At 46.2% G+C, this 25,716-nt stretch overlaps 1 protein-coding gene across 4 annotated transcripts in view; it reads left to right on the plus strand.

The window, feature by feature from the left end:
• The window catches only part of LOC147892445 (transglycosylase), a 141,060-nt gene that overhangs the window by 77,461 nt on the left and 37,883 nt on the right, over positions 1 to 25,716 (plus strand). For all 4 annotated transcript variants that reach the window (XM_087387759.1, XM_087387760.1, XM_087387757.1 and 1 more), the window contains one exon: positions 20,123 to 20,176. In XM_087387759.1, the coding sequence (XP_087243885.1) occupies positions 20,123 to 20,176 (54 nt within the window). The remainder of the gene's footprint in view (positions 1 to 20,122; positions 20,177 to 25,716) is intronic.

The following is a 25,716-nucleotide window of genomic DNA, read 5'->3' on the forward strand; positions in this document are numbered from 1 at the left end:
TCGTTTTGATGATTTGATAGACCATTTGGCCGGAGCGAAGTATTTCACTAAGATTGATTTGCGTACGGGTTATCATCAAATCCGTATCTATGCTAAACACATAGATAGGACCGCATTTCGGACTAGGTATGGTCATTACGAGTTCCTCGTATTACCTTTTGGTTTGACCAATGCTCCTGCTACTTTTCAGCAGATGATGAACGATTTGTTCAGGGATTTTCTGGGCAAATTTGTTGTAGTGTTCTTAGATGATATCTTGGTATATAGTAAAACGCTTGAGGATCATATAGGACACCTCCGGGTTGTCTTAAATGTTCTAAGACAGCATAAGCTTTATGCCAAGATGAGTAAATGTGACTTCTTTATGAAGGAGATCATTTACTTAGGACACAAGATTTCTTATGAAGGTATTAGCATTGACCTGGATCGTATCCAGAAGGTTTTAGAATGGCCTATCCCTCAGACTGTGAAACAACTTCGTTCTTTCCTAGGATTTACGGTATTTCTTCGGAAGTCAGTGCGTGATTATTGATATATCACGGCACCCTTGACCAACATATTGAAAGGTCGTGGACGCAGGTCTACCCAGCCGATCTCTTGGAATGATGCAATGAACAAGGCTTTTGAAACCTTGAAGTTTTCTATCAAGGAAGCACCCGTTCTTGCATTACCCGATCCTACCCGGCCTTATGTTTTAGAGGCCGATGCGAGTGATTATGCGATTGGGGCAGCTCTATTCCAAGAGGGCAGACCTGTAGCTTTCGAGAGTAAGAAGCTAGACGACACTCAGTATCGTTGGCCTACACTCGAGGAGCTTTATGCGGTAGTGTATGCTCTCAAGGTTTGGAGACACTACTTGTATGAATCAAAGTTCCTTGTATTGACTGATCACCAGTCAATTAAGTATGTGTGTGATGGATCAGAATTGAGAGGGAGGAAAGCTAGATGGGCAGAGCTAATGCAGGATTTTGATTTTGAAATACGTTATCGTAAGGGTTCGTTGAATAGTATAGCGGATGCCTTTAGTCGAGTTAAGTTTGTAAATGCTTTGTCATTTACGGAAATATCCTCAGGGATTGTGCCACCTAGGATACAGGCGGCGGGAGGTCAGTGGATGATTAGGAACGGCTTGCTGTTCCAGAATGAAAAGTTTTGTGTACCTGATGTTCTGGACCTTAAATCCAAGATTCTCTGGGAGTGTCATGATGCTCCTAGTGCTGGACATCCGGGTATACATAGGACTCTGTCTCTTGTGAAGCATACCTTTTATTGGCCTAAGATGCGTGCATTTATAGAGAACTATGTAGTAGGTTGCCGGGTTTGTCAGGTTACTAAGGCTGAACGCCTTAGAAGCGCGGGCTTATTACAGCCATTACAGATTCCAGGTAATAAATGGGAAAGTATTTCCATGGACTTTATTACTGGTTTGCCTCGAACGCGCAAGGGTCATGACTCTATTTGGGTCATAGTCGACTGTTTGACAAAAATGGCTATATTCTTACCTACACGAACAACTATTTCAGCTGTTCAGTTGGCTCACGAGTTTGTGGACCACTTGTTCAAGCTGTATGGTTTGCCATCTGACATAGTCAGTGACAAGGACTCAAAGTTTACAAGTAATTTTTTTTTTTTTTTTTTTCATGAAAAAGACTTCTATTAAGTAAGAACAAAGACCCGCGAGAGCAAGCTCAAAGCGGAATACATCATGAAATCATGAGGATAATAAAAAACCCCTCAGAGTGAGGTGGAAAGAAACCAAGGCTGAGGCTGAAAGTGCCATCTCAACCCTGTAGTAGATTCAGAGAAGAAAGGAGAATCCTTCCATTCCCTGAAGAAAGAAGCCCTCCTAGCTGAGGCTGCACGGGAGTACCCCTGCATACCCGTCCATACGGCCATCAGAGTGTGTACGATGTCTGTCCAGATAGTCTGTCCAGATACTAGCCAATGTGTGCGAGGGATGAATCTGAGTACCCTCCATAGCCTCTGTGCATCTGGCTCTCCAGATATGCCAGGCTGCTATGCTCGCTATAATCTCCCAAGAAGTATCCACAGAGGCATGTACAGGCCAAGCCCCTCCAGCTTTGGAGGGGTGCTTTTTCGAAAAAAGCACCCCCCTGCGCAGGCTGCACGCAGCCCTATGTGCAGGCTGTTCGCAGCCTGTTGCGCAGGCTGTACTCAGCCTATTGCGCAGGCTGTTGACAGCCTGTTGCGCAGGCTGTCAAGCCTCTACTTGCCCCATCTACTCCGTACCTTCCTAAGCGCTGCATCCCCGCCTCCCTTGCTGTCTTTTTCCTGCACATCTCTCCTACTTTTCTGCTTTATTTCTCCACCCTCTAAACTTCTCTCAGAGGCCTTCAGAAATTTCGATTTTCTCTCTCTCCTATTCTTCTTTCTTTTCCAGATATCTCTTCACCCCTTCTATCCCAGGTAGCCAACAAAAACGCAGCAGGAAAATTCGAAATTTAGGGCATACCTGGAAGAGAAATCTGTCAAAATTCTCGCATCAGAAGTTCCTACCTCAAGAGTTGGCTCTGATACCAACTGACACATCCCAGCACTCCTGAAACCCCTAATGTGCAAAACAACCACACACAACATCAGAACAGAGCAGGCTGCTCACCACCCAACCGTGACATCTACGGGATGTGATCCCGAATCAGAAGATGTCCCCTCTGAGCCACGAGCTGAGCTACTGGCACGAACTCCCAATCAGATCCAAACCAGCCTGGTGTCCCATACCACTAGGTGGCGCTGTGAAGCCCTGGATCTGCCATTGGGCCTTGGGCTATGCTAAGATGCAGGCACGCGTCCGCGACTCAATCCAGGATCAGACCTAGCAGCTGGGAATGAGACTTGCTCGCAACTGCACACTGAGAACTGAACCCCCTGGGCCTCTTTTATAGACTCGGGCCACGGCGCCAAAAATAGCGAAGACCTATAAATAGTTCGTACCCTTGCCACTCAACCCGAGAATCAAGCCTGCCTAGCTCTAAGCCTCCCCAGGCTAACCTGAGCTAGTTTTGTGTACCTAGTACACGTCAGATACCAATCCGTGCACATGACATACTCCCCCTCCTCTAAGAACTCACTCCTGAGTTCGCTAAGAAATCTGGAAATGTTCTTTGGAGGTTTTGTAATGTCTCCCATGTTGCATCCTCCTCAACACGATCCTTCCACTTAATCTTGTATTCCGTGATAGTACGATTTCGAATCTGTCTTTCACGAAATTCAAGAATAGATTCAGGTTCGTGAGGAATAAAAGTCAAATCTGTAACTTCTATAATCTCATGAGGAGAAACAAGTTGATCATCTGCACCCAATACTTCTTTCAGTCTACTGACATGAAAGACTGGATGTACTTTAACATCAGGAGGCAATTCTAGTCGATATGCAACTGGTCCAATTCTTTTAATGACCTTGAATGGGCCACAGTATCTGGGGGATAATTTCGGAACCAAACCAGTACTTAGGCTCTTGGATTCCTTGGGAATTCTCAAATATACCATCGTTCCTTCAGAGAACTCTCTTGGTGAACGATGTCTATTAGCATAAAATCTGTCCCGATCTTGGGCACTTCTAATAGACTCCTTGGCAAACTGCAACATTTCCTGCATATCTAGCAAGAAGTTCTTAGCAGCATCATTTTGAATCCCTTTTAATCCTACCATAACTGGTGACTTAGGTTGAAACCCGTACATAAGCATAAAAGGACTATAACCTGTACTAGAATGCTTTGCACTGTTGTAAGCAAATTCAATCATGGGTAGATAATCTTCCCATGAAGACTGTCTCTTAGATACATATGCCCGAAGCATGTCTTCAACCAACTGGTTGACCTTTTCTGTACTGCCATCAGATTGTGCATGATCCGAGGAACTCATACTTAGAGTAGTTTCTAACTTCTCAAATACAAGTGTCCAAAAGTTACTTGTAAACTTTGAGTCCCTGTCACTGACTATGTCAGATGGCAAACCATACAGCTTGAACAAGTGGTCCACAAACTCGTGAGCCAACTGAACAGCTGAAATAGTTGTTCGTGTAGGTAAGAATCTAGCCATTTTTGTCAAACGGTCGACTATGACCCAAATAGAGTCATGACCCTTGCGCGTTCGAGGCAAACCAGTAATAAAATCCATGGAAATACTTTCCCATTTATTACCTGGAATCTGTAATGGCTGTAATAAGCCCGCGCTTCTAAGGCGTTCAGCCTTAGTAACCTGACAAACCCGGCAACCTACTACATAGTTCTCTATAAATGCACGCATCTTAGGCCAATAAAAGGTATGCTTCACAAGAGACAGAGTCCTATGTATACCCGGATGTCCAGCACTAGGAGCATCATGACACTCCCAGAGAATCTTGGATTTAAGGTCCAGAACATCAGGTACACAAATCTTTTCATTCCGGAACAGCAAGCCGTTCCTAATCATCCACTGACCTCCCGCCGCCTGTATCCTAGGTGGCACAATCCCTGAGTCCTGGTCAACTATGGAGCTCCCATCCTGGACTCTCTGCCAATAAGAACTGAAATGACTATCAGTTGCGTATAGCCCTCTCAAGGATTGAAATAGGTCTGAGGATATTTCCGTAAATGACAAAGCATTTACAAACTTTACTCGACTTAAGGCATCCGCCACACTATTCAACGAACCCTTACGATAACGTATTTCGAAATCAAAATCGTGCACACTGAGAACTGGACCCCCTGGGCCTCTTTTATAGACTTGGGCCCCGGCGCCAAAAATAGCGAAGACCTATAAATAGTTCGTACCCTTGCCACTCAACCCAAGAATCAAGCCTGCCTAGCTTTAAGCCTCCCCAGGCTAACCTGAGCTAGTTCTGTGTACCTAGTACACGTCAGATACCAATCCGTGCACATGACTGACACATCCCAGCACTCCTGAAACCCCTGATATGCAAAACAACCACATCAGAACTGAGCAGGCTGCTCACCACCCAACCGTGACATCTACGGGATGTGATCCCGAATCAGAAGATGTCCCCTCCGAGCCACGAGCTGAGCTACTGGCACGAACTCCCAATCAGATCCAAACCAGCCTGGTGTCCCATACCACCAGGTGGCACTGTGAAGCCCTGGATCTGCCATTGGGCCTTGGGCTACGCTAAGATGCAGGCACGCGTCCGCGACTCAATCCAGGATCAGACATGGCATCTGGAAATGAGACTTGCTCCCAACTGCACACTGAGAACTGAACCCCCTGGGCCTCTTTTATAGACTTGGGCCCCGGCGCCAAAAATAGCGAAGACCTATAAATAGTTCGTACCCTTGCCACTCAACCCGAGAATCAAGCCTGCCTAGCTCTAAGCCTCCCCAGGCTAACCTGAGCTAGTTTTGTGTACCTAGTACACGTCAGATACCAATCCGTGCACATGACATACTCCCCCTCCTCTAAGAACTCACTCCTGAGTTCGCTAAGAAATCTGGAAATGTTCTTTGGAGGTTTTGTAATGTCTCCCATGTTGCATCCTCCTCAACACGATCCTTCCACTTAATCTTGTATTCCGTGATAGTACGATTTCGAATCTGTCTTTCACGAAATTCAAGAATAGATTCAGGTTCGTGAGGAATAAAAGTCAAATCTGTAACTTCTATAATCTCATGAGGAGAAACAAGTTGATCATCTGCACCCAATACTTCTTTCAGTCTACTGACATGAAAGACTGGATGTACTTTAACATCAGGAGGCAATTCTAGTCGATATGCAACTGGTCCAATTCTTTTAATGACCTTGAATGGGCCACAGTATCTGGGGGATAATTTCGGAACCAAACCAGTACTTAGGCTCTTGGATTCCTTGGGAATTCTCAAATATACCATCGTTCCTTCAGAGAACTCTCTTGGTGAACGATGTCTATTAGCATAAAATCTGTCCCGATCTTGGGCACTTCTAATAGACTCCTTGGCAAACTGTAACATTTCCTGCATATCTAGCAAGAAGTTCTTAGCAGCATCATTTTGAATCCCTTTTAATCCTACCATAACTGGTGACTTAGGTTGAAACCCGTACATAAGCATAAAAGGACTATAACCTGTACTAGAATGCTTTGCACTGTTGTAAACAAATTCAATCATGGGTAGATAATCTTCCCATGAAGACTGTCTCTTAGATACATATGCCCGAAGCATGTCTTCAACCAACTGGTTGACCTTTTCTGTACTGCCATCAGATTGTGCATGATCCGAGGAACTCATACTTAGAGTAGTTTCTAACTTCTCAAATACAAGTGTCCAAAAGTTACTTGTAAACTTTGAGTCCCTGTCACTGACTATGTCAGATGGCAAACCATACAGCTTGAACAAGTGGTCCACAAACTCGTGAGCCAACTGAACAGCTGAAATAGTTGTTCGTGTAGGTAAGAATCTAGCCATTTTTGTCAAACGGTCGACTATGACCCAAATAGAGTCATGACCCTTGCGCGTTCGAGGCAAACCAGTAATAAAATCCATGGAAATACTTTCCCATTTATTACCTGGAATCTGTAATGGCTGTAATAAGCCCGCGCTTCTAAGGCGTTCAGCCTTAGTAACCTGACAAACCCGGCAACCTACTACATAGTTCTCTATAAATGCACGCATCTTAGGCCAATAAAAGGTATGCTTCACAAGAGACAGAGTCCTATGTATACCCGGATGTCCAGCACTAGGAGCATCATGACACTCCCAGAGAATCTTGGATTTAAGGTCCAGAACATCAGGTACACAAATCTTTTCATTCCGGAACAGCAAGCCGTTCCTAATCATCCACTGACCTCCCGCCGCCTGTATCCTAGGTGGCACAATCCCTGAGTCCTGGTCAACTATGGAGCTCCCATCCTGGACTCTCTGCCAATAAGAACTGAAATGACTATCAGTTGCGTGTAGCCCTCTCAAGGATTGAAATAGGTCTGAGGATATTTCCGTAAATGACAAAGCATTTACAAACTTAACTCGACTTAAGGCATCTGCCACACTATTCAACGAACCCTTACGATAACGTATTTCGAAATCAAAATCCTGCATTAGCTCTGCCCATCTGGCTTTCCTTCCTCTCAATTCTGAGCCATCACACACATACTTAATTGACTGGTGATCAGTCAATACAAGAAACTTTGAACCATACAAGTAGTGTCTCCAAACCTTGAGAGCATACACTACAGCATAAAGTTCCTTCTCGAGTGTGGGCCAACGATATTGAGTGTCGTCTAGCTTCTTACTCTCGAAAGCTACAGGTCTGCCCTCTTGGAATAGAGCTGCCCCAATCGCATAATCACTCGCATCGGCCTCTAAAACATAAGGTCGGGTAGGATCGGGTAATGCAAGAACGGTTGCTTCCTTGATAGAAAACTTCAAGGTTTCAAAAGCGTTGTTCATTGCATCATTCCAAGAGATCGGCTGGGTAGACCTGCGTCCACGACCTTTCAATATGTTGGTCAAGGGTGCCGTGATACGTGAATAATCACACACTGATTTCCGAAGAAATACCGTAAATCCTAGGAAAGAACGAAGTTGTTTCACAGTTTGAGGAATAGGCCATTCTAAAACCTTCTGGATACGATCCAGATCAATGCTAATACCTTTAGAAGAAATCTTGTGTCCTAAGTAAATGATCTCCTTCATAAAGAAGTCACATTTACTCATCTTGGCATAAAGCTTATGCTGTCTTAGAAGTAGTAAGACAATCCGGAGGTGTCCTATGTGATCCTCAAGCGTTTTACTATATACCAAGATATCATCTAAGAACACTACAACAAATTTGGCCAGAAAATCCCTGAACAAATCGTTCATCATCTGCTAAAAAGTAGCAGGAGCATTGGTCAAACCAAAAGGCAATACGAGGAACTCGTAATGACCATACCTAGTTCGGAATGCGGTCCTATCTATGTGTTTAGCATAGATACGGATTTGATGATAACCCGTATGCAAATCAATCTTAGTGAAATACTTCGCTCCAGCCAAACGGTCTATCAAATCATTGGAACGAGGTAAAGGATAGCGGTTCTTAATTGTGACTTTATTTAATCGTTTATAATCTATGCACATTCTCCAGGAAGAATCTTTCTTCTTTCTTAAGAGGACAGGTGCACCCCAAGGTGATTTACTTGGGCGGATATAGCCCATATTCAGGTAATCCTGAAGCTGGATAGCTAACTCATCCTCCTCTACCTGGCTCATCCTATAAGGTGGTACACTGATAGGTTGAGCCCCTGGGACTAAGTCTATGCGATGATCTACTGCCCATTCTGGAGGTAAACCTTCCGGCAGTTGAGCTGGGAATACGTCCTTAAAATTATCTAACAACATTCTCAATTCTCGGTGTTCAAACACACTTAATTCATTCTTGTTAATGACCGAAACAACAAATGAAGAAAGTGGAATCAAAACACACTGATAGACATCATAATGAGAATTGCTTAATATATTCCGAAGCTGCATCGCAGATACAATAGGTCCCTGAGAAGGGGGAATTTTATCACACTGAATACAAAATTGGGTGTCCTTATCTACAAAAGAAAGCGTATGCTCCGTCCATCCGATCTGAATATTGTGGGTTTTAAACCACTCTATCCCGATCAACAAGTCTACATGCTCTAGATGCATAGCATAACATGTGAGAGCTCCCGTGTAGGCTGAATCCGGATAGGAAGCGCTTCAACCTTGCGATCCCAAAACTGCTTCTTCCCAGCTGGAAGCTGCACCTCATAGGTGTGGTCGCTAGGTACTGTGGACAGCTCCATCTTCTGCACAAATTTGTAATTAACAAAATTGTGAGAGCTGCCCGGATCAAAGAGAATGTGAACCTGTTGGTCCCTAACTTCTCCATAAACTCGGAAAAGATCATGGGAACCAAACAACGAAGTATTGAAAGTAGAATTACAAGAAAGTGGGCAGGTAATGACATTTACTGAAATACCTGTCATCGTGACTTGGTTTGCTCCCTTGGCTGCGGTACGTGGACCCGCCTGGAGCTTCGGTCCTAGCACCAACTTTTGGTTCTTCCGCTTAGGACACTCATTCTTTGTGTGGCCCCGCTCCTCGCAATAGAAACATCGGCCTTCTTTCTTGAGCCTGAGAGTGCGAAGGAAACGGGCCTTACCATTCTTTGCTGGAGTTAAGCTTTTCCTGGAGGCGTTGTCCGTAGACTTCGTCTCCCCAATGCCAGTCGTATGCTGAAAGAACTTGCGTTTGTTCTTTCCACTCGTATCGGTAACTGTGGTTGCCTTGGTACCGGCCATGGTATCATCATATATGTGTGCATATGTCATGGCCTCCTGCAACGTTGTGCACTTGTTGTTCTTATCTGCAACTTATAGGAGTCTGGCAAACCATCCACGAAGAAACCTAACAAGGTTACTGGATCCATTTTAGTGGCCCTGGTTTGCAGATCCCTAAATCTTTGAAGATAAACTTCAAAGGTCAAATTCAATTTTGACATATCGAGGGCCTTGAGCTTGCCGACGATATCATAGTCATCTTCCTTCTTCAGGAACTCCTTCCTGAAGATGCCCTCAAAATCTGTCCAAGTATCAGGCTTAGGCTGGAGTTCTTTCCACCATAGCAAGGCTTAACCTGACATAAACCTTGCTGCAAGATGGATCTTTTTCTCATCTGGATAGGGGTGGAATTGGAAGTGTACCTGCCACTTGTGCAACCAAGTGTCAACTACCTCCTTTGTTCTTGACTTTTGGTCACCCGGAAAAGGATCTGGAGTTATATTCGGGCCTAGCACCGAAGCCATGGCATCCACATGCGTGAGTGCCTGTACAGTGCTAGCCAGAAGAGTGAGAGTTGCTTGTATCCCTTGGAGTTGCTGTGTCAACCCCGATTGATTAGCATTGACCTGCTCGAATTTGCCATCAAGAGCAGTCGTAAATTCTCTGAAGGCTTTTTTAGTTATCAGGTCGTCATAAAGACCCTGATCCTCCTCTCCCACAGGAGTGTAATCCAAGTCCTGCTCTCCCATGGTGAACTCGGGATTTTGAGCATCAGACATGGCTGAAATCTGATTTGAATACAAACTGAGAGAAATAACTGACTGAAACAAAGCACAGAGGAGGATGGAGCAGAAGAAAACCGTCCCGAATGAAGCTGACGGAAGGAGATGCTGAAATCTGGCGAATCGGAAGCCCACGAAACCCGGGACCTCTCCGAACCCGCAACCGGATGCGCGTGCTGCTGGTGTAGCTGTACGGTCTGCTGACGCAGGCCGTACGGTCGCTGACGGAGGCCGTACAGTGCTGGCAGAGCCCGTACAGTGCTGACGTAACTGTACGGCGTCCGTACAGTGCTGTAGGTACAGTGCGCAGGCAGAGTTTGAGGCAGCAGGTGCAGGGGCTGGCGTAGATAGTCCGTACAGTGCTGACGCAGACTGTACGGGCTGATGCAGGGCCTTCGTTGGCTGCTCAGGCTGACGCAAGCAGGGGGCGGATGCAGAAAACTGCACGAGGCAGGGCGGTGCTGGCGCAGGCAGGGTACGGATGAGGCTGGCTGGCTGGCACAGAAATCGAGGGGAAAGCTCGAAGCTTTAGGCTGCGTGTGGGTAGGCTAGTACCCTGCCCCCACCTATATAGGGTGCAGGGCAGCCTTATTTGGAAGCTGAGCTTCCAAAAAAAGGCCAAGCCCCTCCAGCTTATGAGGGGTGCTTTTTCGAAAAAAGCACCCCCCTGCGCAGGCTGCTCGCAGCCTGTTGCGCAGGCTGTACTCACCCTGTTGCGCAGGCTGTACTCAGCCTATTGCGCAGGCTGTCAAGCCTCTCTTTGCCCCGCCTACTCCGTACCATCACAGGCGCTACTTCCCCGCTTCCCTTGCTGCTTTTTTTCCTGCACATCTCTCCTACTTTTCTGCTCTATTTCTCCACCCTCTAAACTTCTCTCAGAGGCCTTCAGAAATTTCGATTTTCTCTCTCTCCTATTCTTCTTTCTTTTCCAGATATCTCTTCACCCCTTCTATCCTAGGTAGCCAGCAAAAACGCAGCAGGAAATTTCGAAATTTAGGGCATACGTGGAAGAGAAATCCGTCAAAATTCTCGCATCAGAAGTTCCTACCTCAGGAGTTGGCTCTGATACCAACTGACACATCCCAGCACTCCTGAAACCCCTGATCTGCAAAACAACCACACACAACATCAGAACTGAGCAGGCTGCTCACCACCCAACCGTGACATCTACGGGATGTGATCCCGAATCAGAAGATGTCCCCTCCGAGCCACGAGCTGAGCTACTGGCACGAACTACCAATCAGATCCAAACCAGCCTGGTGTCCCATACCACCAGGTGGCGCTGTGAAGCCCTGGATCTGCCACTGGGCCTTGGGCTACGCTAAGATGGAGGTGCGCGTCCGCGACTCAATCCAGGATCAGACCTGGCACCTGGGAACGAGACTTGCTCCCAACTGCACATTGAGAACTGAACCCCCTGGGCCTCTTTTATAGACTTGGGCCCCGGCGCCAAAAATAGCGAAGACCTATAAATAGTTCGTACCCTTGCCACTCAACCCGAGAATCAAGCCTGCCTAGCCTCCCCAGGCTAACCTAAGCTAGTTCTGTGTACCTAGTACACGTCAGATACCAATCCGTGCACATTCAGTAGATGTCCCCTCCGAGCCACGAGCTGAGCTACTGGCACGAACTCCCAATCAGATCCAAACCAGCCTGGTGTCCCATACCACCAGGTGGCGCTGTGAAGCCCTGGATCTGCCACTGGGCCTTGGGCTACGCTAAGATGCAGGCGCGCGTCTGCGACACAATCCAGGATCAGACCTAGCACCTGGGAACGCGACTTGCTCCCAACTGCACACTGAGAACTGAACCCCCTGGGCCTCTTTTATAGACTCGGGCCCCGGCGCCAAAAATAGCGAAGACTTATAAATAGTTCGTACCCTTGCCACTCAACCCGAGAATCAAGCCTGCCTAGCTCTAAGCCTCCCCAGGCTAACCTGAGCTAGTTCTGTGTACCTAGTACACGTCAGATACCAATCCGTGCACATGACATACTCCCCCTCCTCTAAGAACTCACTCCTGAGTTCGCTAAGAAATCTGGAAATGTTCTTTGGAGGTTTTGTAATGTCTCCCATGTTGCATCCTCCTCAACACGATCCTTCCACTTAATCTTGTATTCCGTGATAGTACGATTTCGAATCTGTCTTTCACGAAATTCAAGAATAGATTCAGGTTCGTGAGGAATAAAAGTCAAATCTGTAACTTCTATAATCTCATGAGGAGAAACAAGTTGATCATCTGCACCCAATACTTCTTTCAGTCTACTGACATGAAAGACTGGATGTACTTTAACATCAGGAGGCAATTCTAGTCGACATGCAACTGGTCCAATTCTTTTAATGACCTTGAATGGGCCACAGTATCTGGGGGATAATTTCGGAACCAAACCAGTACTTAGGCTCTTGGATTCCTTAGGAATTCTCAAATATACCATCGTTCCTTCAGAGAACTCTCTTGGTGAACGATGTCTATTAGCATAAAATCTGTCCCGATCTTGGGCACTTCTAATAGACTCCTTGGCAAACTGCAACATTTCCTGCATATCTAGCAAGAAGTTCTTAGCAGCATCATTTTGAATCCCTTTTAATCCTACCATAACTGGTGACTTAGGTTGAAACCCGTACATAAGCATAAAAGGACTATAACCTGTACTAGAATGCTTTGCACTGTTGTAAGCAAATTCAATCATAGGTAGATAATCTTCCCATGAAGACTGTCTCTTAGATACATATGCTCTTCAACCAACTGGTTGACCTTTTCTGTACTGCCATCGGATTGTGCATGATCCGAGGAGCTCATACTTAGAGTAGTTTCCAACTTCTCAAATACAAGTGTCCAGAAGTTACTTGTAAACTTTGAGTCCCTGTCACTAACTATGTCAGATGGCAAACCATACAACTTAAACAAGTGGTCCACAAACTCGTGAGCCAGCTGAACAGCTGAAATAGTTGTTCTAGTAGTTAGGAATCTAGCCATTTTTGTTAAACGGTCAATTATGAAGTCATGACCCTTGCGCGTTCGAGGCAAACCAGTAATAAAATCCATGGAAATACTTTCCCATTTATTACCTGGAATCTGTAAAGGCTGTAATAAGCCCGCGCTTCTAAGGCGTTCAGCCTTAGTAACCTGACAAACCCGGCAACCTACTACATAGTTCTCTATAAATGCACGCATCTTAGGCCAATAAAAGGTATGCTTCACAAGAGACAGAGTCCTATGTATACCTGGATGTCCCGCACTAGGAGCATCATGACACTCCCAGAGAATCTTGGATTTAAGGTCCAGAACATCAGGCACACAAATCTTTTCATTCCAGAACAACAAGCCATTCCTAATCATCCACTGACCTCCCGCCGCCTGTATCCTAGGTGGCAGAATCCCTGAGTCCTGGTCAACCGTGGAGCTCCCATCCTGGACTTTCTGCCAATAAGAACTGAAATGGCTATCAGTTGCGTATAGCCCTCTCAAGGATTGAAATAGGTCTGAGGATATTTCCGTAAATGACAAAGCATTTACAAACTTAACTCGACTTAAGGCATCCGCCACACTATTCAACGAACCCTTACGATAACGTATTTTGAAATCAAAATCCTGCATTAATTCTGCCCATCTAGCTTTCCTTCCTCTCAATTCTGATCCATCACACACATACTTAATTGACTGATGATCAGTCAATACAAGGAACTTTGAACCATACAAGTAGTGTCTCCAAACCTTAAGAGCATACAACATGGGAGACATTACAAAACCTCCAAAGAACATTTCCAGATTTCTTAGCGAACTCAGGAGTGAGTTCTTAGAGGAGGGGGAGTATGTCATGTGCACGGATTGGTATCTGACGTGTACTAGGTACACAGAACTAGCTCAGGTTAGCCTGGGGAGGCTTAGAGCTAGGCAGGCTTGATTCTCGGGTTGAGTGGCAAGGGTACGAACTATTTATAGGTATTCGCTATTTTTGGCGCCGGGGCCCGAGTCTATAAAAGAGGCCCAGGGGGTTCAGTTCTCAGTGTGCAGTTGGGAGCAAGTCGCGTTCCCAGGTGCTAGGTCTGATCCTGGATTGTGTCGCGGACGCGGGCCTGCATCTTAGCGTAGCCCAAGGCCCAGTGGCAGATCCAGGGCTTCACAGCGCCACCTGGTGGTATGGGACACCAGGCTGGTTTGGATCTGATTGGGAGTTCGTGCCAGTAGCTCAGCTCGTGGCTCGGAGGGGACGTCTACTGATTCGGGATCACATCCCGTAGATGTCACGGTTGGGTGGTGAGCAGCCTGCTCAGTTCTGATGTTGTGTGTGGTTGTTTTGCAGATCAGGGGTTTCAGGAGTGCTGGGACGTGTCATTGCCTTTGAACATGCACCTCGCCATATCCATGACTGATCTATTCTTTCTCTCAGCCACAGGATTCTACTGAGCAGTGAAAGTCACATTGCATTGATGATGTATGCCACGTGAGGCCAAAAAACAGCAAATTCCTTAGACACATATTCACCTTCCCTGTCTGTATTAATGTGTGTAATTTTCAGGCCACTCTCATTCTCACCCAAGGCAATAACATGCCTGTCATGGTGCTGAAATTCAAGGCAAATGCACCAATTGGCAAGGCAAATGAGAGGAAGGTACCTCTCAAAATGAAGTGGCAAAATTCTTCTTAAGCTTCAAAGCTTTTCACTGCAAAAGACGCTGCTGTCTCAAGGTGTATCTGTTGCAAAATTTTTCCAAAAGGCAACACGAGAGTTTCCAAGTCAACACGAGGCCTTTCCAAAATGCAAATGAAGCAAAGAAAGGACTTTTTTGCATAAATTGGAAAGAACCCACACTTGGAAATGAGAGGAGATTGATACAATGGAGGGAAACTCGCAGTCCGAGGCAAGGGGAAGCCAAATGAAGAGGAATGCGCTTGAGGGACCTCCAGATCACTGCAGCAAGCTCCAAATGTCTTTAAACTCCGGCATGCAGCACGAGACAGCAAGTAACATCTTCGAAACGCTAGCACGAGCTTCAAGGCAAGTTTTGAAGGTAATAAATGTACCGAATCTGCCTGAAACCTGTCCGTACGGCAATAAATGTGGGTGTAGAATGTTCGTACAGCTTCAGGACAGGTCCGTACAGTCATAAATGGTATGTACGGAGTCCGTATAGCATTAATTACGTTGACTACAGGTCCGGCTTCAACAGGCAATAAGTGCAGGTGCACAGTTTCTCACAGGCCGTACAATGTAATAAATGCAGTCGAAAATGACCGTACAGTTCTGTACAGTTGTGCGGAATCCATACAGCAGCAGAAAATCCACATGTGTGAACCTGAATAGGTCCCAGCCAGGTTGAAATGGTCTGAAAATGCACCTTCTTCGCAGTAGGCGCTCCGAAACGCAATCTTCACACACAAAAAGCAAACTTTCTGCGACGGAAGTGCTTGGTGAGGTCAGAAATTCTCACGGGTGTATAGCAAACCAGTAAACCAACAAGAATGAGAGGTCCAGGGGCTGCCAAACAGCATGAACAAGCTGCCAATGGTTGAGGGAATGGATCCCCAACCTGCTCTGATACTACAGTAGGCTAGGGCAAGCAATGGAAGCTCAAAAATGAAGAAGAGAAGACAAAAAACGAGCTGCTGTACATTAGTCTAGTGCTTAGTCTGTGGAGACAATAGACAAAGTTGTCGTAGGGTGACGTTCGGCCTAAATTCCATTAGACCTTTCATCAAGGAGTAGGGCTGGTTAGTGGACTTTTATGACCTAATCCTCCAAGCTTCTGTCCAAGGGTCCAAACTCACTTGAGGTTAAGGAGTGAATCCGAATTTCCAATCGTGGTCTCTTGCAGTGTGCTTTCTATCACCCACTTTTCCTATCTTGGGTAGTACTATATCTCACTGGCATCTCCTTCTCTTTGTTGAATGTGCATCTTGTGGGGAGAGTTGATGGTCGTGCTTGTTCTTCCTTGTCCATGCTCTGTCCTAGCGTTCTCACCTCAGTTGCAAATGATACTGTTTTGAATTTTTGGAAGGAAACTAAGGTGTGCTTCCTTTGTCCTTAGAACTTTATTGAGGATCTTTGGTAACACTCTTAACCATTGCCTTGGTACCTTAAGGCATAGGTTGGTCACTTTGGCGGATACTGAGTTGTTAGCACAATTGTCACCTTTTGTTTGTCTTGTCAGCTCCCATCACTGCCCCAATTAGATGGGGGTTGTCTCCTTCCCCCACCACTACTATGTCAACCATATTGACTTGAGATGCTAGTTTCACCCTACCATTGAGGTAGTCTTTGCTGTAGTGGCCATTTGTGTTGCATTGTGTACAAGAGGGTCCCCCGAACGGTTGTGAGTGGCCATACTCCACATCTCTAGCACATGATGAATCTTTGAAGGTTGGTCCCTCTACCTACTCCTCCCCAACCTCTCGAAAACCAATCTACTGCGTTGGTAGTATGGTGTATATCCACTTCCAAAAGTAGGTGGTTGGTACGTTGCATAGTTAGGGCTGAGGATATAAATATGGGGCTTGGGTGGAGGAGCTTGAAGAAAAGGGGGATTAGGAAGTAGTGGAGGAAAAATAGTAAGAGGCGTAAGTGGCTCGATGCCTTCACAAGGGCAGGAGATACGAGTATCGGGTTGAAAGTGGCTGGTGCGACTTTGTTGATTGCAGTAACTAGAGGTGTTACTGGAGGCCTAAGGCCACTGGTGCTAGGTGCAAGGAGTATGTGACACTTGCAACTATGGGTGTTGTTGCGAAACTACTAGCTACTTCATTGTAAATGACGGAGCACGGTGATCGTGCAAGTGATTGTGGTACTGGTGATGATGCAAGCGCAGCACGAGAATGGAGTGGACTGTGGTGCCAATGATGGAGCAAGTGCGGAATGAGTTTGGAGAAGTGCAAGAATCCCCTCGGAGGGTGATGTGAACAAGCAAAACGGAACAAAATCACAAAAGCCAACCCTCAACGTGTATGAGGCAAAACGTAAGCCACATACCTTAGGTATGTGCTTTCTACTAGGTGAAAGAAGATGGAGGGAGGGAGATGCGGAATGAAGAAATGTTAGAGTAGCGACGAGAGGTGGGAGGGAGCATAGTGCATAAGGGAAAAATGAAAAATTCACCAAATGGAAGATACACCAAGTGAGCTTGTGACTCCAGCCTCTATCTCCACTCATGCTCAATGATCGAATGCTCCTCCCCAATCCTCCTCACCTCCTCTTCACCCTGACCTTCATCAACTCCTTTTAGACGGGAATCCCCGCTCCTGCTTCCTATTGGTTGTCCCCCTTAGCCATTCCACTGCTTTGTCTCTTGATGGCTTCAGTGACGTTGGACTCGTCAGCCTTATCCTAGTCTGTGACTTAACTACTCCATCTGCACCTCGTTGCGCGGCTCGTTTGACCCCGTGAAATGATATCCCTGTTTGAACTTCTCCATGTGCACCACCTCTTAGATCCCCATGTGATCACTGTGGACATTTGACTCTTGATTGCTCTAGTTGCCATTTGGTTATGGTGGCATGCGGTCGACATGTGATGCTGGCCACTTTGGTCATTGTTGAGATGTCAAGGACTTGTCATGTGGCTGCTTGAGTGCTCCAGTGGTACACTTGGGCACCCTTTGATAAGTGCTCCAGTGGTACACTTATTTACTCTTTGACACTTCAAGGACTGCTCCATGGTTACTCGGTCACTGTTGACAGCTTGACTGCTCCGGTCATACACTTGGTCACTGTTGATACTCGAGGACTTGACATGTGACTACTTAACTGCTGCAGTCCTATAACCGTGCCCAATGGTAGTAGACCTTCAAACATATCGTCTGCGTTACTTATTTGTCTACTGAATTCGGCAAATGGCTGAGGTGAATTCTTTGTCAAAAAAGCATATGTGCTCTCAAAGATTCTCTGCTTGCATGGATCAAAGAGATGGTATCCCTTACTACCATTGCTATAACATCCCACCCTATAGTCTCAATGTCCCGTCCGAGTTCCCTTCAGCTCACTCCTCACTTTCCCCACCTTGAGTTTGAGGTAGATCCCCTAGCTCAGCTCAGGGTTTAAAAACAGCTAGGGGATTTTGCAGATCAGGCCAATATGAAACAGCAAAAGGTCCCAGCCATCGCTACTATCACCTTGACTGCAGTAAAGAGACTATCATACTCTGCCTTGACACGCACCCGCTATGTAGCTAAAGTAAAGTATGCTCGAAAGGAAGGACAATGGGCTGTCTATAGAGATAGGAAGGTGTTAATCAGAGAGCTCAAGCCTAGACTCAAAGACTCTTAGTTTTCAACTGACGTATATGAAGACCGTCTATCTTTACTTTAGACTATAGCTAGTTTATAATAATCTCGGAGATGCTTTATGCACTCCCAGGGGATGCCTTGTGCAATCGATGCCGTGTGCAATCCCTCAGCTGAGGATTGAGACAGGGAGAGCAGCTCGTACACCCATGGAGCAGTGGATCTACATGCTATGCACACTGGGAGTGATTGAGACGGAGGAGCATTTTCTATGTGCCTGCCTAGCCTACTATGAGATCAGGGGGCGATACCATTTCCTATATTAGGATGGGAGCGGCTTCAGCTCACCAACTAATCCACTTCCATGACCAAGTCTGCATTGGGTTCTATCTACTTGAGATGCACCGACAGAGAGAGACTTTGCTATGACAGATGAGAGAGCAGTAGGAGGCGACCAGACCATAGGATATAGAGGCGGACCCAGCGACGTGTCACAGATTTTTATGCATTTGAGTCAGCTCTAGGACACAATGGGTGGGAGGAGGAGGAGGAGATAGTTGTTGATATGCGGGCAGTGTGGATTACTGAGAGAGTGACACATAGTCCACCTGCGATACGGAGAGCGATTAGAGCACATTCTATTGAGGTTCTGCCTATCATAGTTTTCCTCAGACGAGACGAGGGGCCACTCTGAACATAGCTCAGCAGGCTCAGAGATCGAGCCCCCTACGCCACACAGCATGAGATAGCCAGACGGACATAGATTCGAGACATTTTCATCGCTCACAGACAAGCCACCACAGTGTCGGGTTTTGGCTTTTGAGTACCAATTCTTAGCATACCTCAGATAGCATATGTTCCGTACTTGTTTTTGCTCAAGCTATTGAGCTCTTCATCTCAACATAGTACTCAGCAAGGGTCTCATCGTGCTCTTTGCGGCACAGGCTTGTATGAGAGTTCCTTTTGGTGTACTTTGCACTTTGTCCCATAGGTCCGCGAGGCCTCCCGTTGACGTTAATACATCTTTCTTTATTTCTTTCAACTCTTTGGTACTCAGATATAGGCTCATGAGGCCTCCTAAAGATGTTACTTTGTCTCATAGGCTCATAAGGCCTCCTAAAGATGTTACTCTCTCATAGGCTCATATGGCCTCCTAAAGATGTTTCTCTCTCTCTCTCTCTCTCTCTCTCTCTCTCTCTCTTTGTGCATGCACATGCACACTTGTGCATACGTGTGTGTGGACGTGCGGGTACGTGTATGTATCTAGCTGTCCCACCTTGGGTCAGTGCATTCTTCTTAAGGAAGTTTCTTTCACCAAATTTTTTTAAATGTAAGATGGAGACCTGTAGGTATGCACATATACATATGTATGTGTATGGAGGTACATAGGTATGATGGAGGTCCGTATGTACATATGTATGTATACATATGCGATAACCTATTTGTATACAATGGTTTCTGCATTCATTCTTTTATAAGAACCGACAATGTGTGACAAAAGTAAATGGAGGATATCATAGGCATAAGCTTTCCATATAATTTTCTTGTGAGATGGTTTGGACACAAGATGTACTTTCAATTCATGTATGAGATGGTTTGATGTGCTCAAAAAGCTAGGGATTGGAAGTTGTGTGAAATTTTAGTGACCAATTGTAGGGCACACTTGTATATTCAAATCTTTTTTCTATAAGAACTTTCTTATCGTGAAGGGATTCTCTTTGTCAATGGGAGTTTGGTCAGGTATTTTTATACCAAACATTTGTTTAGTCATATAAGACTTATCATGGAATGCCCAAATCAAATACATGCATTTAGCTTTTCCTTCTGGTTACTTTTTGAGGCATTGTAGACTTGATGTAGCAAATGAGTGACTGTTTCCTAACTTCCTGACTTCTTTTCTTGTATGTGAAGGCTGTTGCAGATATAACTTTGTCACGCCATTTCAGAGGAGGCATAGTAAACTCTGTTAGTGCCTCCTTACGCTCATTCATGCATTGTATTGTGTTTCTTGTATTTGTTTGCTTAAAATTTTTTTTCTAAGTCAAGTTTGCATTGTTACACGTAGTTGAGAACGCATTATGAGGGGTTTTTGTTGTTGAATTTCGGCCAAACAAGTATGGCATGGCTTTGTTTGGACGTTAATGCTTGATTTTCCACACTTCTGGTTCAATTTTTGGACCAATTATTGATGGTCGATTTTTTGTTTACAACATTAGTTAATATCAGCAAGGATAGCTTATAGCCAATTAGGTTTTTTGGCATGTTAGAGTCTCAAAACCCTTATTGAGGTCTAGATAGTCTTTTCTCTCTCTTGGAAACACTCGTGTACCTGTTCCACTCTCCAACGATCTTCTTGCATCCATATGCTCTATACTCCCTTCCAAAATGGCATCAAAGCCTACGAGGAACAAAGAGAGTGCATCTTGGAGTGCAACATCTAGCAAAGAGAGAGGAACTTTCTCAAGTTCTACTAAGGCGCTTTTGTCCAAGGTACATTTTTGCAAAAAAACAAGTCATTTTTGTCAAATTAGCTTCTTTTTTTTGCTGTTCCTCACCCTATCTTCAAGATATTTTAGAGCAAAATCAAGTTTCAGCTTACAAGGCAGAAACCAGCCATCTAGGGTTCTTGAGCCTCTGGGGCGCGAGGGTCCGGCCATGGGGCAGGACTTGGGAAATTAAAATTCCCTAGTGGGTCGTTGGGAATTGTGAATGTGCGCCTAGTTACTAGGCAATTAATTCCTAGGGCCAAAGTGTGCAACAGAGGGGCCAAAAGAGTGGCGCAATGAAAAATTGCTAATTTTAGCACAGGACTCCAAAAAGAGCAAAGAGCCCTATTTTTGGGGGTAGAAGGCCAAAATCAGTTCCAGAGTAGCCAGATCATCAGTTGTGAGCTGCTAGGTGCTGCCAAACCCAAATCGTCATCTGCCAGGAGCATCCAAAGCCTACTAGGGGAAATCGCCATCAGCCAGGGCCAGTTCCCGTGCATCCAGGGCCTGCCAAAAGAAATCGCACTTGATCCAGGAGCCCGTTGCAAATTGCGATTTTAGCTAGGGTGTCTTCTTCAGATTGTGATTTGATCTCCAGGCTTTCCAGGCTGTGCCAGGTGACTGCGACCTATTCCAAGGATGTTCTAGGTGTTTCCAGGTTGTCGAGGCTGTTGTAGAAGGTTGTGATTTGCTTTCCAAGCTGTCCAAACTGTGTAGGAACTTGTGATTTGATTCTGGGGAGATTCTGGGTGTTGTTGTTGATTTTGGTAACTTTCTAGGCGTGGGTGTTCTCTTCTAAGCTGCTTTTGGGGCTGTGCCAGAGCAGAATCATCTTTTCTCTGCAGGATCTAGGGTTTTCCAGCCTAGGTGACCTATCTTCTGTGGATACTGGGTAGAAGAAGGCTTGCTTTTGCCGTTCCTTGATTGGTTGCTGGCTAGTTATTGCGTTTGGGTTTCTTTCCTCGCGAAGAAAGGTTGATTTATGCTGTTGGGTAGTGGCCAGAGAGGCTATACATTGAGGCAACCTGTTTGGAAGTGCTTTGTCGATTGATTGCACCAGAGTTTGGCTGTTGAGGGCTTGTCTTGCACTTGTTCAGCCGTGTTTGGCTGGTTGGGCACTTGGTTGTGCAAGTGCAGGTGTGGCACAGACAGTGGATGCTTTTGGGGTCTTTGTTGCATGCTTTGGTTGGTTGAGGACAGAGAGTTGTCTAGTAATTGGATGCCATTTCACCATTTGGAGTTGAGCAGGGAATTACAGGGTGGGCTAGAGGGGGAGTCTGCAAGTGTTGGTTTGCCTATGGTGCAGCTTCCTAGCGACCTTTGTAATCAGCCGCTTGGCTTCAAATGAATGTTAAGTAAATACCGCAAGGGGCGCCAACGTTTGGGGCCAATCGGTGTCCTTGTTCTGAGTAGGAGCGCTCTAGCTCCCTTGTGATTTTTTTTTTGCAAAGAAAGGAACCTTTTATTAATGCTTGAAAGATTTCATGCAAAACAACAGCCCCGAAGGTGCTGAGTATGGGAAAAACCGAAAAAGGCTGAAAGAAAGAAACCTGCCTGTTCCAGAGAAACCAAAGCCTCCTGCCAATCCGTGTGGTGTAGGAAAAGAAGGGCACCTCATCCACTAGCTCAGCTAGGCTGCCCCTGGAGGGCCATAACCGCTCTACTAGATCCCATTGGACCTCCCTCAGGGGTCTACCCTCCCACAATCAAAGGCGCCATCTAGAGGCGTCCTGCTTTGAGATACTGGGAGGGTCAATGTGCCACTCCTGTTAGAGTTAGCTCAAATGTCCACCTCTCATGTAACCCACCAATGTTCTGTGTACCCAATGTTGTAAGGCCCCCATATGAGGAGAAGCCATGATGGGTATCAGATATTGGGAGGGATCCCCAGTTTAGACACTGGAAGGGGTCTTAGAGTAGACCAGATGGTTATGAGACGGCTTAGGAGCCAAGAGTAGATACCCGTCTGCACAAAGGGGGGGTTCGGGGGGGCGATAGCCCCCCCGATAGCAGGGGGTCCGGGGGGCGCAGGCCCCCGGTGGGGGTCTGGGGGCAAAGCCCCCAGCGGCAGGGTCCGGGGGCTGCCGGTAGCCCCAGGACCGACGGTATGACCTATGCGCGATCCTTCATCTGCCCGACGGCATGTTTTCTGAAGGGTCGGTTGGTCTTCCAGGCCGACTGTCTATTAGGCCGACTGCCTATTACAGGGCCGACCGTCAACCACTTACACTATATAAGTGGCCACCCCCTATCATCAGATTACCAGTTCTTCACGCTCATAGTCCTCCGTCCAGCATCTGTCTAGATCACCATCGAAGCTCTGTCTGTAGAGCGCACGGGTGGACAGCCAACCATCAGTTGTATCAGCAGTTTGGTATATCAGAATTTTTGTATTCTCTCCAGCTTTCCATCGTGTACTTGCGTTTTGTTGTTATCTTCCGTTGCGTACTATTTTCTTACATGGTATCAGAGCCCGGGTCTGATCCCCGGCCACCTCTCTCCATGATCGATTGGAGGGGGGTGTTGGAGGTGCAAATCTCTCATGGACAAAGGGGATAAGAAGAAGGAGAAAGGGTTGAATTATCCCACATACAAAGGTGTGTGGAAGATGAAGGGACATAAATAGTCCAAGTTGCCCCTCCTATCTTCAATTCCCCCAAGCTTGCCTTTTGTGGAGGTTGGAGGGCTGGCTAGGCAAGGGTGCCTTATGGCAGGGGTGGGGACCTGCCATACACACATGCCAGAGCCTCCGTAGTGGCCATGAAGGTTGTGCACTTCTGTGAGATACTTCTGTGAGATGCTAGCGGTCTTGGCGGGGGGCACGCTAGGCACATGCTCTTGGATTCTAACATGGTATCAGAGCACTAACAGTCTCTTCAGGAGTGGGCATCAGTAAGGTATGGCATGAAAGATTTGGTCATCTTAGTTATCCTATTCTTTTGGAAATGCAGAAAACAGGGATGGTTGCACACTTGCCTGCACTCTCAAAGGTGCAGGAACCTTGTGAAGCTTGTATGATGGGCAAGCAACAAAGGAAGGCTTTTCCACATGAGAGCGGCTATCGGGCAAAGGCTCCTCTAGAATTGGTTCATGCTGATCTCAGTGGGAAAGCTCCGACTCAAGCTTTGGGGGGATGTAACTACTATATGCTTATTGTCGACGACTACAGTAGATACATGTGGGTGTATTTTTTACGAGATAAGGCTGAAGCTCTTGGAAAATTCAAACAGTGGCAAAAGATGGTGGAAAACGAAAGCGGGCTGAAGGTAAAGAAGCTTCGCACGGATCGAGGAGGAGAGTTCCTGTCAAAAGAGTTCGACACATACTTGCACGAGAATGGCATTAAGCGCCAACTCACGACTGCACATACTCCGCAACAAAATGGTGTTGTAGAGCGTCGCAATCGTACTACCATGGAGATGGCACGATGCATGGCACTAGGTAAAGGATTGCCTAAGTCTTTTTGGGCTGAGGCAGTCAATACAGCAGTCTACATCCTCAATCGAAGCTTCACAAAGGCCTTGACGGGCAAAACACCTTTGGAGGCTTATTCAGGTAAAAAGCCTTCCGCTTCTCATTTCAGAACATTTGGATGTGAGTGTTTTGTTCATGTTCTAGATAGCACCAGAAAGAAATTAGATCCAAAGAGCAGAAAGTGTATCTTCATGGGCTATAGCCAGGAGTCAAAGGCGTACCGGCTATATGATCCAGAGGCAAAGAAGATCGTGGTCAGTCGTGATGTGGTGTTTTGGGAACAGCCACATACAGTGGAGGAGGAGGTATGCCCTTCCACTTTATCATCAGCCGTAAAAGTAACTCACCTTGTGCCCGTATCTAAAGCAGAGTTGCAGAATGAGGAGGAGTACTTCGAGGAACAGACTCCACCAACACCACAACATGCCTTGGCTCCACAAGGTAAGCCACTTCCAAAGTGGGCAAGGCAGCTCTTTGATGAGAAGAATCCGGTTCCAGACTTGGCGGAGTCATCTGCAGATGGACTTCGACGATCAAAGAGGATAGAGGAGCAGAAAAGGGCTTCTGAACACATAGTCAATATGGCCTTGATGGCTGAGATTATGAAAGTTCAAGAGCCTACGAATTTGGATGAGGCAATGGCGGATCCAAATTGGAAAGCTGCCATGCAAGAGGAGTATGACAGCATCATGAAGAATCAGACTTGGGACTTGGTTGATCGTCCAGAAAAAAGGAAGATCATTGGTACCAAATGGGTATGGAAGGCCAAGTACAAATCTGATGGATCTTTGGAAAAGTACAAGGCTAGGCTTGTTGCACAAGGATACTCTCAAGTTGAAGGCTTTGATTTTGAGGATTCCTTTGCTCCTACAGCAAGGATGACAACTATTCGGGTGGTACTTGCCTTGGCTGCTCATAAGCAGTGGCCGGTGTTTCAAATGGACGTGAAATCTGCGTTCTTGAATGGACATCTCAAGGAGGAGGTATATGTGTTCCAGCCACCAGGATTTGAGGTGCCCAATTCAGAGAACAAGGTTTGCAAACTAAAGAAGGCATTGTACGGGCTGAAACAGGCCCCAAGGGCATGGTACCAACGGATTGATAGCTTTCTCATATCTATTGGTTTCTCAAAAAGTGCTTCTGATGCTAACCTGTATGTTTGTAAGCAGGATGGCAAGTATGTGGTAATAGTCCTTTACGTGGATGACTTGATCATCACAGGAGATCATGAGAAGATGCTGCAAAAGTTGAGGGAGTCGTTGAGTTCCGAGTTTGAGATGACAGATTTGGGGCTCATGCACTTTTGCCTCGGCATTGAGGTTTGGCAAAAACCTGGCAGGATTTTCATCTCTCAGCAGAGATATGCTCGCGAGATCTTGAAGGCATTCGATATGACCGAGTGTAAGGACGTGGTCTCTCCCATGGAGGTGAATGGTAAGCTCTCAGTGGAGGATGCATCACCACTTGTCGACATCAAGGAGTATAGGAAACTTGTGGGGAGTCTCATTTTTCTGTGCAACACTAGACCTGATATCAGCTTTGCAG

Source organism: Dipteris shenzhenensis, chromosome 16, assembly GCF_047967505.1.
Source record: "Dipteris shenzhenensis isolate YYH24624 ecotype China chromosome 16, Dip_SZ_1.0, whole genome shotgun sequence".
Lineage (NCBI taxonomy): Eukaryota > Viridiplantae > Streptophyta > Polypodiopsida > Gleicheniales > Dipteridaceae > Dipteris > Dipteris shenzhenensis.